Genomic DNA, 13470 nt, shown 5'->3' with positions numbered 1-13470 from the left:
GGTTGGAAAGTGTCTCCATGATGAATTTCACCATGTGGCGGTCCGGTATTGTCCTCAGCAGCTTCAGGTGGAGTCCCCGGTGCCACACGGTGTCATACGCAGCAGTCAGATCCAGGTACACTACCCCAGCTTTTGTATTGTCCTGGAAGCTGTCCTCGATGTCCTGACAGAGTAGTGTTACCTGGTCTGCTGTTGATCTTCCACGACGGAAACCAGCTTGTTCCCGTGGGAGCTGTGAGTCCACCACTGGCTCGATGCGGCTATGAATCATCCTCTCCAAGATCTTAAATGGGACACAGAGCAACGAGATTGGTCTGTATGACTTGGGGTCTTCTGCAGGTTTATTTGGCTTCGGCAGAGCTATAACAGAGGCACGGCGCCAAGTCTTTGGGAGCTTTAATCTCCGGTAGCATGATGTGTAGAAAGCACAGAGCCAGTCAGATGTTGTTGTGCTCTGGTGGATGACGAATTCCGGGTGGATGTTGTCACGGCCGGGGGATTTGCCTGGCTTGAGCTTGCTCATGGCCTCACTGAGTTCCTCTGCTGTGAATTCTCCAGAGCTGAATAATTGATTGATTGATTATACTTGCATATTCTTTTTATTAACGTTTTTCAGTTTTGTAGTCAGTGTGTGTAGTGTTTGTAACTTGTTTCCCCCGACATTTCCCCCCGACATTTCCCCGAGTAGGGGGGGGGGGGGGGGGGGGGCGTTAGGTAGAGAAAAAAATCTCGCCTGCCCTAAATGTAATTTCTGGGAACGCCAGAAAGTCTACACGAGTGTATGTGGAGGGTCTCCAAGCAGACACATGGCCCAACTAAAAAATCCTCAATATTCTGCCTGTAACAACAGCTGCTTCCCCTACTGTTACTGTACTTGCACGATGTACAATTAATATCAAACTCATTATGACCCAATACTATTCAGCTCGCAATTTACTTCCGGATGGTGCGTTTTAACAGCCAATCATCATCATCTGCAACAAAAAGTCAGCACCTTCTTTGAAACGGGCAAAACAAGCGCTGCCGTGGTCTATGCAAACGAGCCCAAAAGCGCGCCCAAATAAGCCCAAAATTGCTTATACAAAAGGCAGACCTGGCAACGCAGGCTACGCCAATCATGTGAGAGAGATCTACAAGGTATGGGGCAGTGACGCTATGTGCCATACACCGTATCTTAGCAACAACGAAAGCGCTAACTCTCATTGGTCATGCTGAGGGCAGTTTCCAGACAGCAGCATCGAATACTCGCTCACACAGCTCGCTGCCGCCATCACAGTCAGACGCAGCAACGGCAGGGCTCTGTGATAGTTGTGCGAGCTGAGCTGGACAGCAGAATCACCGTCATTTCTCTAATAAATCGCCCTGACATTCATATTGTCAAGACTTTTAGGTCACTGCAGCCTGCTACTAATGTAACGAATGTTTATGTCCACTACTGTGATAGCGTTCGTTGAATTTGAATGATTAGTGCCCAGGGGTGCTTAACATGAGCCGTTAGCATGTGGCTAACGCTAACAGACTTTCACCGTTAGCATGTAGCTAACACTAACGTGGTTGTCATGGCTGAAGCGGCTGTGCAATCACTTTGTCAACAATGAACGTTAGTGTGGTGAATGTTAATATTGCTGCTCAGTTAGTCCATTGTAGATAGATGGTGTATTTTGTGGCCTTGTGTGTCTTGTGGAGAACTATTTGTAGCTCCACAGCAACTCCAGTAACTAACGTAATGGCAGGTCCGCCCCGTGCAACGCACGTTTAGGCTGCATTATGGGTAATGTAGTAATTTCAGATAATTTCGGTTCTATTAGGGGAGAGTCAGTGAGAGCTGGATAAACGAGGTAAACTGTGTCAAATGGAGTCTGTACGGCTGTCGATAAATGAACACATGACGTCGGTGGGAGAGGAGATATTGTGTGTTTTGGACAAACAGCAGTGTGGTGCTGATGTTTGTTGTGTGAAGCAGCTTAATGTCAGAGTGTTTGTGTTGGAGCGCCTCAGTGCGGCTGCAGAGTTCATGTGCAACATCTCCCAGAGAGAGATAGAGACACTATAAACTCTGCTGGAGAAACAAAAGACACTGCTGGACATTGACTTTCATATGGACATTGATCTACACACTGCAGGTATGTCTGTTCGGTGAACCAATGGGAGCCCACGGATGTTTTCTCTGGAGATTTTGAATCCGCCCTCTATGCCAGATATCAGACACGCTAGAGGGTCTTTACTGACCGAGCCATGGCCCCACTGGCCCTCATGACGCTATGCCACTGATATGCGCTGCTAAGTGGGCGCTACGTGGGCACGGGCGCTAGAGGTGAGGCCCGCGCAGCGGGCCTAACAACACTCACAGCAATATGAGCTAAATATGCACCATTCAACCAGCTTGAACATTGTCTGGTTTATTATCACAAAAATCACTGCTTAAGTGAATGTACAGTGCAGTATCAGTCTGTATGCATGTTGTGGACAGTTCTGATTAAAGGGCCACAGTTTAATCATTTTCATTTTAATTATATTAAGAGATAATGCAGAACTCTGAAGTTATGAATAACATACTAAATACTAAAAAGGTGTGCTTAGAAGAGTTAAAATCTCTGCCAGGTGTTATGGCCAATACATCCCTTAATATTTCTGTATGTCTGGGGCATGTGATGACAATGTTTAGGGGTTGTTTGCATGAAAAGGCAATTGGGGGAATAATGCAGGATTGTATGGAGGGAGACAAATCATGGGACATGTGACCCCATCGCAAAGTAGTATGGCATGTTGTCATCACTAGAACAAACATAACATTACAATGTTATAATAAAGTCCAATACATAGTACAGACATACAGTAACATACACAGCCCGGACTCCCCTGCAATTGCAGACTTTAGAATATGTCTGCCTCGGCATATCCGTGCTAAACTCAGTTTTTGAGACCATGCGTATCTAGCGTGTTCACGTATAGTACCAGTATGACTTGGAATCTGTTTCACATGGAAATGCAGCGAAAACATTCGCAACAAAAAGCTATTTCAGATATTTTTAGACTTAGCAAATACAAAAGCTTTGCAATATTTGACGTGCAATGTCTAAAAAATAGGACAGTAAAAAGTATTGACAAACTAGAAAAAGTGCTCCTCGGAGCACAGGTCTCCGCCAGGTCAGGTACGTCATTGTGGCCTCCTGGTGGCGCTATAATAAGCCAATGTATAAAGGGTGCCATTTATTCTTAGGCCTTTCACGGCAATCGGACACTGCATTCATGATTTGAGGCATTTTGTTCCAAAAATGTGTTTTGCTAAATTAGACCTGCTGGTGGCGCTATAAAAGGCCAATGTGAAAAGGGTGGCATTTCTTCCTCGGCCTAGTGGGAATGCGCGTGTGAAATGTCACAGAAATTGCAAGCTGCGTGCATAATTTGAGGCCTTTTGTTCAAAACGGACCAACCCTGCAAACTTTGGAAGCCAACCTTAGCCAATCAGGATGGAATATGGGAAATCGGACAGATCCGTGTTGATCACATGACTGTAGAGATACTGTGTACCAATTTGCATGACGTTTGGATAAAATCTGTAGGAGTAATGTAAAAAAATATGTTTTGCACAAATTGGCCTCCTGGTGGCGCTTTAACAGGCCCATGTGAAAAATTGGGGCAGAGGTTCTGAATTGGCATCCAGGGAGTGTGTGTGCACAGTATCGCAGCGACCGGGCCAACGGTGCCAGAGATTAGTTGCTAACGGACGGACAGGACACACGACACGCACACACACACACGGACGGACGGACAGGGGGTAAAACATACTCTCTCGCCATGCCTTTCAGCCTGGCGGAGACAATAATGTGACACACATTTGGTGTACTGAAAAGGAATCCATTGCATTTGTCGACAAACTATGGAAAATTGTGCTATTACAAACAGCCAAGTTGGAAACTGATCAAGACCATATTGAAACCATAAGCCATATCCTGATGGTGGCGGACTTTCCATCTCTGGTCCGTTACACAATGTATTCTTCCTTCTATAGTTGAAGATTCAGTCAGCGCCTGAATTATATAATTGCAATATGTGTGCACGACCCTTCCAGCTCCTTAATGTTCAGTGTAATCTGCAAATTGTGATTGTTTGATTCCTTGTGTCAATTACATTATGTTTGTATCACCAGGCAGTCAATGAAAGGTTGCAATTTGGATTTTCTCTGCCCCACACTGTGTGATTCCTCTGTGGTGGGCAGTACAATAGTAGGCTTGCCTCTAAACAGACAAAGTGATCTTTATAATCTTCATAAATAAGAATAAAACTACTTCAAAAGAACAATGTTGGTGTTTTTACATGCATATATTATCAACTACAATGCAACTTTAACAAGTTGCATGGTTTGGAGCATTGGCTTGTGACAATGAATTTCCTCCCTCCAACCGGTACATCCAATGAGCCAGAGGGACAGGAGTGTTGTGTAATTGGCTAGTTAGTAGTGTAGATCCCATAAGATGGGTGAACAGATTGCTCCTGATCAGACGCGCAAATCCCGGGGGGGACGGAGGGGTTTCGTCCCCCCCTAGCTTCAGATTGGACCCCCCAAGTCATTTAGAATAATACAAATAAAAGTTTAAATAATTATTTTTTTGATAATCAGTTAAATCAGGCAAAAATAAGAATTAGATAACATAACCCTAACCTAACCCTAACCCTAACCCTAAAACCGAAATAAAGTAACCAAAAAACGAAAGAAACTAACAAAATCCACAAAACAATAAAAAAAACTAAAAAAAAAAGGCAAATTCCGGCACCCGTGTGCTTCGCGTGCGGCCGACCCCCCCCCCCCAGCCTCAAGCCAGATTTTCGCCCCTGCTCCTGATAACCTAGTTCCGGTCCATTGCTTCGTGGGTCACGTATCCCATAGCTTGGAGGGACTGATTGATCTGTGATTATTAATTCACAAAAAATGTCAAAATTGTCTCTGACTGATTTAAACAAATATTTGGGAATTGAGGTCCTTGGCCTGCTGGCAGCAAGATGCTACTGCTACTGCTGCTGATGATGATGATGATGATGATCTGCCTAGTTTACAGACACAGACAGACAGACAGACAGACAGACAAGACAGGGCTGAATGCAACATCTGCACCTGGCAAAGGTAATGGTCTGGAAATAAAGAAGATGGGAATAGTCTTTGCATTCAGGTCGCTTTAGGCTCTCTAAGAAAAGAACAAGTGGAGTAAACTTGCAGCAGAAACATGACCTCTAACTGAGCTTCATCCTTGAGGTGGGCACACTATCTTTAACTACTGTGGGGTAGAACTGTGGTTTCTTACCCATGAGGCAACACTGCCCTAATCCAATACCGTGAAACCACCACGGAGGTGCTATTGTCTCCTGTATCGATAAAGGGGCTAGAAATTCATAACCGTTTGTTGATGTGCACAGTGCTCACAAGGGTAAAAAAAAAGGTACACAGTGACACACCGTCATTCCGTCATCCAGTATAAAACAGGTATAGTGTCCAGTATGTACTTCCCATACGACATACTATACTGTATGTACGAGCTACAGATTAGATGGAATTTAGACTGTTTTTTGGTGGAGCTGAGGCTATGGAGATTCTTTTAGCAGAGCTAAGTAACTCATACACCCCTCAACTGTCTTGACAGGCAGACAGGAACCCAGTAGCTTGTTTGTACCTGTCATATCTGTCACCGACACTATCATGTTCTCTATGCTGGCAGCGTCAGTATGTGTGTCAGCATGTATTAAAGGTCTCAGTTCTATCTTGAAGATGCAGTGTTTTTATGCAGTGCTTTGGCAGGAACCTGGGGACTCTGAGTTGAAGAACTATTCATTTAAAACATGCAGATGTACTGCTTTTCACTAAAAACACAAAACTATGTGCATCTGGTTTTGAGCATAAATGTACATTTATATTACAAATGTCATACAAAACAAAATAACCTAACTTAAAGTGATATGAATGAGGACAGTAGTTATATCGTCATTAGCTGATAAGGCACAGGACTGTTGTTTTTTGATCATCCTCCCACAAAGAGTCCTTCTTGGAGGACAGGGACAATATTGGCTTGAATTTTCATGAATCGGGTGGTTGTGGGGAGGTCCAGTTACACTGGGATACAATCCATGCAATTAAAACGAAAATGAGCAAATAAAATCAATGTGGATCCCTTACACTGTAGTGTCAAAGGTCTCAGTAGAAAGCAACACAAGACTAAATCTTGATTAGTAGAAATAATAAGTAGGTGTACAAGAGACGAGTGACAATAGGGCAATGGGCCTGTCCTCGATGGCTGCCTTTTACGTGATGTCCCTCTGACATGTTTCATGTTTACCATCACTACCATTAAAATACTTGTTGTTGTAAATTGTTATATATTTCCTAAGCACAATTTGTATTTCCAGGAATTGCATTATTTATAAAGAGAATATAGATATATTACTGTATATATGGACACTGCAGGTATTATTCAAGTAAGTCAAACAGGTCCAGAGATAAATGTAAATGTGATAAATTGAAATCACCTGCTCCCATCAACCCTGTTACCGTTTCAGGGTTTCGGCTAGACATTTATTTTTGCTGGCCAAAATAGATGAAAAAATTTCACTGGACATGTTTTAAATAGGATGCATTTAAATTACAATAAAAGCAATATTCATGATGATACATTTGTATCATCAGAAATAATAATAAATAACAATATTTTTTAAATATTGGCATATACAGTACTGTATGCTAAGCAACTACACAATCAATTAAATAAACTATTGCAGTCAAAATGTCTCCTTTCACTCTGGTCTGAACCTTTAAATTTTTTATGTCACATCTTCATCAGCTTGACGCTTTTACTGGACTTTCATCCTCACTTGAAATTAAAAACGGCAAGATGAGAAATGAAAGATGAGAGATGTGTGTTTTGACATTTTGGAGCAAGTGATGCAGAAGCACATGTGCAGGTCTGTATTATGTATGACAGTGTAGCACGCAAGCTATACTGAGCTTTTCACTTTCATTTGCCTGCATAATCAAAAGCTTAGGAAATGTTTCATTGTAGCTCAACAGTGCGAGGGCAAAATCAAACATTCACATCAGCTAATAAGTTTGACTTGGCATTAGGATATTAATGAATTTATCTACTGCAGCCTCTTTCATATTTAATTATTTTATTTATCCAACAACTGCACGTTATGCCAGCCAAAGACTGAAATGTGCACAGTTTACAAAAACGCTATGCCATTTTCAACCCAGTCACCCAAAAATTGACTCGATTCGACTGCACCCAGCTGTTTTGACTGCTGTGTTTTCCTTTGAATCAAACAGTTCTTCTTTCTGATAGAATTGTAAAAAGATGGAAAATGGAACCTTGGCAATATCAAACAAAACTAAAAATCTAAATGGTCCCCACTCAGGGGAACGGCAAAACACAGTGTTACTCACAACAAATGTGCATGCAGTGAATTAATTCCATTCCTACACAGTGAAATCCTCAGTGTTAATTCGTCCATTTGTAACTCAAGACAGTCTACAAATGGACCCTTCCTGGTCTTACATTTGTAGACTGTCAGTCAGTGTTAAATTTACACTGAGGATTGTACTGTGTAATTTTAAGCTCAGAGAATATGAGAGGGCTAAAGAATGATGCTAGGCGCTTTCCCTCATATCCGTCGTACCCTGGTGTATAGTCACGTCACTTCTGCCATCAAGAATAGCTCTGATCATGGACTAAGTGCATGACATTGTGGAGGTGGTGCAGTAGGGCAGTAAACAAGTCCTGTCCTCCCTCTGTGTGTGTGTGTGTGTGTGTGTGTGTGTGTGTGTGTGTGTGTGTGTGTGTGTGTGTGTGTGTGTGTGTGTGTGTGTGTGTGTGTGTGTGTGTGTGTGTGTGTGTGTGTGTGTGTGTGTGTGTGTGTGTGTGTGTGTGTGTGTGTGTGTGTTTCTCTCTCGTCCTCTCTGTCTTCAGGGAATTTTAACAAGGTGCCGACAAGAAAAATGATAATGATGTGTCTGTCGTGATACAGAGCTGAGTGAATTTGTCATAAAGCTTGATGACTGATGGTCTTGTGTCACTCACTGGCCAAACCATGAATTATCTTCTAGAACACGCAAGCATGTACATATGCACGCACGTACGCGCGCACACTTGGAAATCCAGGATACTATATACCCACTCAGCACAAATAAATCATGCAAATTAGGGCTGGGCTATATGACTTCAAATCAATATCACGATTATTTCAAACCTTTGCTTCGATTACAATTAATGAACGATTATTATTATTATTTTAAAAAGTGAATATAGCAGATCTAATCGAATGATTTATTGTATTATACTTTCTTTTTTCGTGCCGATTCGTCGATATAAGAAAAAAACTGAAAAAGAAAGAGCTGCTTCTCGATTATTTGATTAACCTACATGAGCAATATTAAGTTGGTTATTGGTTCTAAATATCGGTTTTGATATATTTCCCTTCAAGATTATGCATGATTGTTCAATCACTCATTAATCTTGCATGCTACTGTAGTAGAACTTCATCAAGGAATAAAGCAAGAATTAAAAAAAACTACTGTAGGCCAAAATACCGTAGATCATCAATCACTTTCACGCAGGAAGCAGTCACACACTGTACAGATTCAGACGTTTTTCAGAAGAATTATTATACAGTGTTAATTTATCTCTGAGAGAGTAAAAATGGACCCTTGCTGGCCTCTGCTCTACAGGTTTTAACCCTAGTGGCTTGTACTACATAAAGTCTTAAGTCTATAAGTAAAAGATTTGCAACTGGGGCAACCAGTTAACATAATTTGTCATATTAAAATATTCATGGACATCCTTTCTCATCTATGGCAGAATACACTGTCATTAAAAGCCTATTTGAATGGTATTTAAACACATTTAGATCTTAGATCAGATTGCTGAACTTCATGCTATAAGCACTACACAATCTGTCTTTATTACATGAATTAAATCCCATTTCTGTTTTCACTGCACAAGACAGAGACAGACACACAGACAGACACAGACAGACACGCACGCACGCACGCACGCACGCACGCACGCACGCACGCACGCACGCACGCACGCACGCACGCACGCACGCACGCACGCACGCACGCACGCACGCACGCACGCACGCACGCACGCATGCACGCACACGCTCAATGGTATTGGCTCACTGCCACAGCAGCTATATTCAAATAACTGCAAAACATGTTGGTTTTGGCTAATTTTAAGTAAATAGAGTGCATAGGAAAAAAAACATTTTGTGCTACGAAGTACAGTAATAGGATACCAGGTAAGCATCAAACAATAAACAATAAACACCGAAATATAGCATTTGTGGACAAGCAAACAGCATGGCTGAAACCATTGGATTCATTGTACATAGGGTGCTCCCAAACCGAATTGCATTGTAGCTTAGCAACTTACAAACGTACTCAATAAATAAAAGCAGTATAAAATATATACAAAAAAGGTTTGAACATCATGTCCTGATCACCAGGTCAGCCTAGATAACAGCTATCATCGGTTTTCTGTCTTTGTCTGGGCATTTAAATTCAGACAAGGCCCTGAATCCCCTTCCCCAGATGTTGTTGCCAATCAATGGTATTGATAGTGACATTTAGAGATGAGCAGAGTCTACAGGTAAATGTCATCGAGTGCTCTCACACACTGTGCCTTTACAAAGTCTGATCTCACCTCTTCTAATCAGTGATGATAATGACAATAAAAGTCTGTCTACAAGCTCAATCTCCTATCATGCATAATGCAAGACATACTCCGATGGTAAGCATTGACCTGACACATTTATGAGAAGTTGTTTCTAAAAGACAAATCAATATTTCTTGGAAGCTATCGTAAGCTAATCGAAGTGATTTAGCAAAATAAAATGAATAGACAATGTCAGAGCACATAAAAAATGCATCTTTCATGGTGAAAAATAAACATCCCCAGGGTTCCACTTTTCTAATTACAATACCAATATCACCCTGCTTCCAAAACAAAAACATAGTCTGAGAAAACCATTGAAAATTTTACAATCCACTTACTCTACACCTCAAGGGTGTCCTCGTCAAAGCAGATTCATCATTCCGTGGCAACAACGTTTTTTTTCCCATTACTGTCAAGTACAACCTCCCTTAGCGGCAATAGATTTGCCTCTTCACAACTGAACAAGGCACAAACTTTTTAACACATGTCACAAAGCTGTGAGACATCTTACTCTGTGCACGGGGACATGCCTTACTTTGAGACTTCAGAGGTTCCCTAGGAGAGAACAGGCTACACTTCATTTGATGTTTTTTTCCAACAGCAGGCCCGTCAAAAAAACAGCCACCAGCTCAAAAGTGCTCCTCGCCTGACAAACATTATCTGCGGGGAGAATCCCCCACCATTTGTACTTTTTCTTCTTTTAGTAGGGGAGGGCTGGTGGGATGGTGGAACATAACAAATAAAGCGTCGGCCCACAAAAGATCCAGAGGGAAGGGTACACGTGCCTGCTTGGCCCTCCATTTGACAGGAGGGCTTATACTGTAGCAGCCAGCTACTTAAAGTCTAACTGAAGTGCTATATTACTCACCAAGCTCAGCTGGAGACACTATAGAAAATGTGTTTGCCTAAGATCTGCTCTCCTTTATCAATCCCAAACAGCAGGGACCAGGGCTTTAAGCAGTAGGCCAGTGTTCCAGGGAAAGCAAGCAACATTTCATACAGAAAAAAGGGTCTGGTTGGTAATCCTTTAATGCTGAATCTACACACAACACAACCTGCTACTGCTTACAGTAGGTTACTCTAGACACTGCCATGGAAAAGCAACATGCCGTACAAACTAGAGTTCTCAAATTCTGCCCAAACCCGACCCGACCCGAGGTTTTAGGGCCGGGCTGGGCCGAAAATGTATGCTAATTAGTCGGGCCGAGCCGAGCCTCGGGTTCCGTGAAAATAAAATAAATAAAATAAAATAAAATAATCTATTTCCCCCCAAAAAGAGATTTCAACTGCCCCTAGCGGCCCAAAGGTAAGGCCGACGGAAATGGCAGTGGATGCGTTGGATGCAGCTCAAAGTGAACTTTATTTAGGTATCTAGTTCGTCGCCGTCCGACCTTCCGAGCCTGTGTTATTTAAAAAAAACTGGCGAAAATAGCCAATACCCAAACATCTTGGCCATTATCTCTGGAACGGAAGGTCCAATCTGCTCAGTTCAAAACGTGTTAAACGCGTGACTTTGAGGACATAAAGAACATGACACTTTTTCTTGTTTTTCAGGGTTTTCGGGCCTAAAATTATGGTAATTGTTAGGGCCGGGCCCCGTTCGGGCCGGCCCTAACTGGCCCAGTTAGGGCCCAGTTAGGGCCTCGCCTTAATTTTCAGGCCCGTTGAGAACTCTAGTACAGAGAACACAAGTGTAAGAAATATTCTTTCCCTTACCAATAAAGAGGTTCCATTCAGCATCTAGGTCTGCCTGGTTGGCCAGGCAACCTCTCATAACGTTATGACAGTAGTTGTGGCAGGGTCTCAGCCCTGGCATGCCACGGCAATACGGGCAGTACAGCATCTTGGTTAAGGCTCTGATGCAGGCTGGAACAACATTCACCTGCGGAACAGAGAAAGATTCATTAGTTGTCAAGGCAAATCTTATCCAGTTAATTAAGCCTTAAAGCCATAATTATATTGTGTAATACTTGGGCCCCTAATGATGAACAAAGAACATTACAGTGTGTTGTTGTGTCTCCCGTTTCACATACGCCCAACAGACTACGGCAGCCAAAGCAAGACAAACTTTGTTGCTAATACTTGTGCTGGCTAATCTGCTATAGTGGGAAGCATGGATATGGTAGGGTATGTGAGCAGATTTTCGGGGTGAGGGATTTTACCAGTGTGTTTTAAGAGACAACACGCTTTAGAAAGGCAAGGAAAAACTCAACATGGAGAGGCAGCTGGCACATCTCTCAATGAAACCTTCATACAGCACACATTATTTTCAGGCCCTGTGACTGTCAAAAATATCGCACAATGTAGCTTTAACTTAAAGCTTAAGGCTTAGACTCTACAAAATCAAATGATGGCACACAGTAATAGATAGATATAGGAGATATGCTTAGGAGATATAAGCAGAAGATAGGAGCATAAGTGATCTAGTGATGTGTCCACGTGAAGGAAATACAAGTAGTCTGTGTCAAAACACTTCAGCAGCACCATGGCAACATCGGACACTGTGTTGTTATAGTGTTCAAACATCAGTCTAGCAGATGTGCATGTGCGTACGTGCGTGCGTAAGAGACTGAGATCAAAATCATTGAGCAATAAAGCGGAGACTAAAAATAGCTAGTACTGTTCTTCCTTCCATCGCTGTTAAGAATGAAGCAACAGAGTTAAATGACACCTGCAATTTGCCAGTGATAGCCAACAATGCCTTAAGGGCACGGTCACACCGCCCTTTCATTTTACTGTACCATGAGGGTGGAATGTGCCAACGCTTTTCAATGGGAATGGCGTGGTTTGACACCTTGCGTTTATGTACTCTATACGCCATGTCAATTTGAAGCAGATAAATGCTCGAGACGCTGCATTTCCCCCTCTGTCCAAACGGGTGAGTCAAAGGCGGACCGTCCCAAGACTCAGGAAGCGTCATGGTGCTCACAATTGAGCAACTGCGGGCTAAGGGGAGGGTCCTGACAATGAGTGACAGGTGCGTCACTGGTTATTGGGATAGAATGCGCTGCAAGCTACTCCGTTTTTTAGAATGCGCTGGCTGCAAAAAACTGTCGGCCGCGCATAACCTGAGTTTATCAGCCGACAGCCATAGTTTGGTGTGGCCGTGCCCTAAACCAGGCATTAAACCTGTGTGGATATATACAGAGCCATGCGTGAAAAACAAAGGAGAAAAAAAAAAACATCTATTGCTTTCCTTTAGATGCCAATGGTAGCAAAATGATTTTGTCCATTATTTAAACCTGAGACTAATCAAATAAAATAGCTGTCTTCAATGGCACTAAAGTATAGTATCCATTTAACCCAATATGAGATCTGATTACTTCCAGGTACATTTTCTCCATTACATAAATATCCATCATAATTTCAGTGTCAGTGTCTTGTAGTAAAGACAGTTCTGGCTGTAGCTATTTTTCTTGTTATAGTTTTCTTACTTAAACTTATTTTAAGTAAGTCATGTTTGCCGGTGGTTTACCCAGTAATACATAAAACCTAAACAGAATCTCAGTATCAAGTACACTCTCTATGGCCTTAATTGGCGTGACAATTACCTTTCCCTAATTAAACAACTTTTGTCGTTTGAAATATCTGGGAATAAATATAATCACTTACATTCACTTGTGAAATATGTTATTAACTTCGTGAAGGGGTGAGGGGAAAAAAATATATCGTGTCAATGAAAGCTAATAAAACAATAATTTCAAATATTTACCTTATATAAATATGCATTTGCTTTTTTAAATTCATTTCCTTCTGTTTGAATATGTGT

The 13470-nt window shown here is 42.1% G+C and overlaps 1 protein-coding gene across 2 annotated transcripts in view; it reads right to left on the bottom strand.

Moving 5' to 3' along the window:
• LOC308092643 (glypican-6-like) overlaps window positions 1-13470 on the bottom strand; it is a 202039-nt gene that overhangs the window by 52701 nt on the left and 135868 nt on the right. For both annotated transcript variants that reach the window (XM_080438684.1, XM_080438685.1), the window contains one exon: window positions 11418-11583. In XM_080438684.1, coding sequence (XP_080294810.1) covers window positions 11418-11583 — 166 coding nt within the window. The remainder of the gene's footprint in view (window positions 1-11417; window positions 11584-13470) is intronic.

Source organism: Gymnoscopelus braueri (assembly GCF_963280865.1).
Source record: "Gymnoscopelus braueri genome assembly, chromosome: 1".
Lineage (NCBI taxonomy): Eukaryota > Metazoa > Chordata > Actinopteri > Myctophiformes > Myctophidae > Gymnoscopelus > Gymnoscopelus braueri.
Note: the sequence above shows the minus strand (reverse complement) of the source record. Positions and strands in the feature narration are given on the sequence as shown.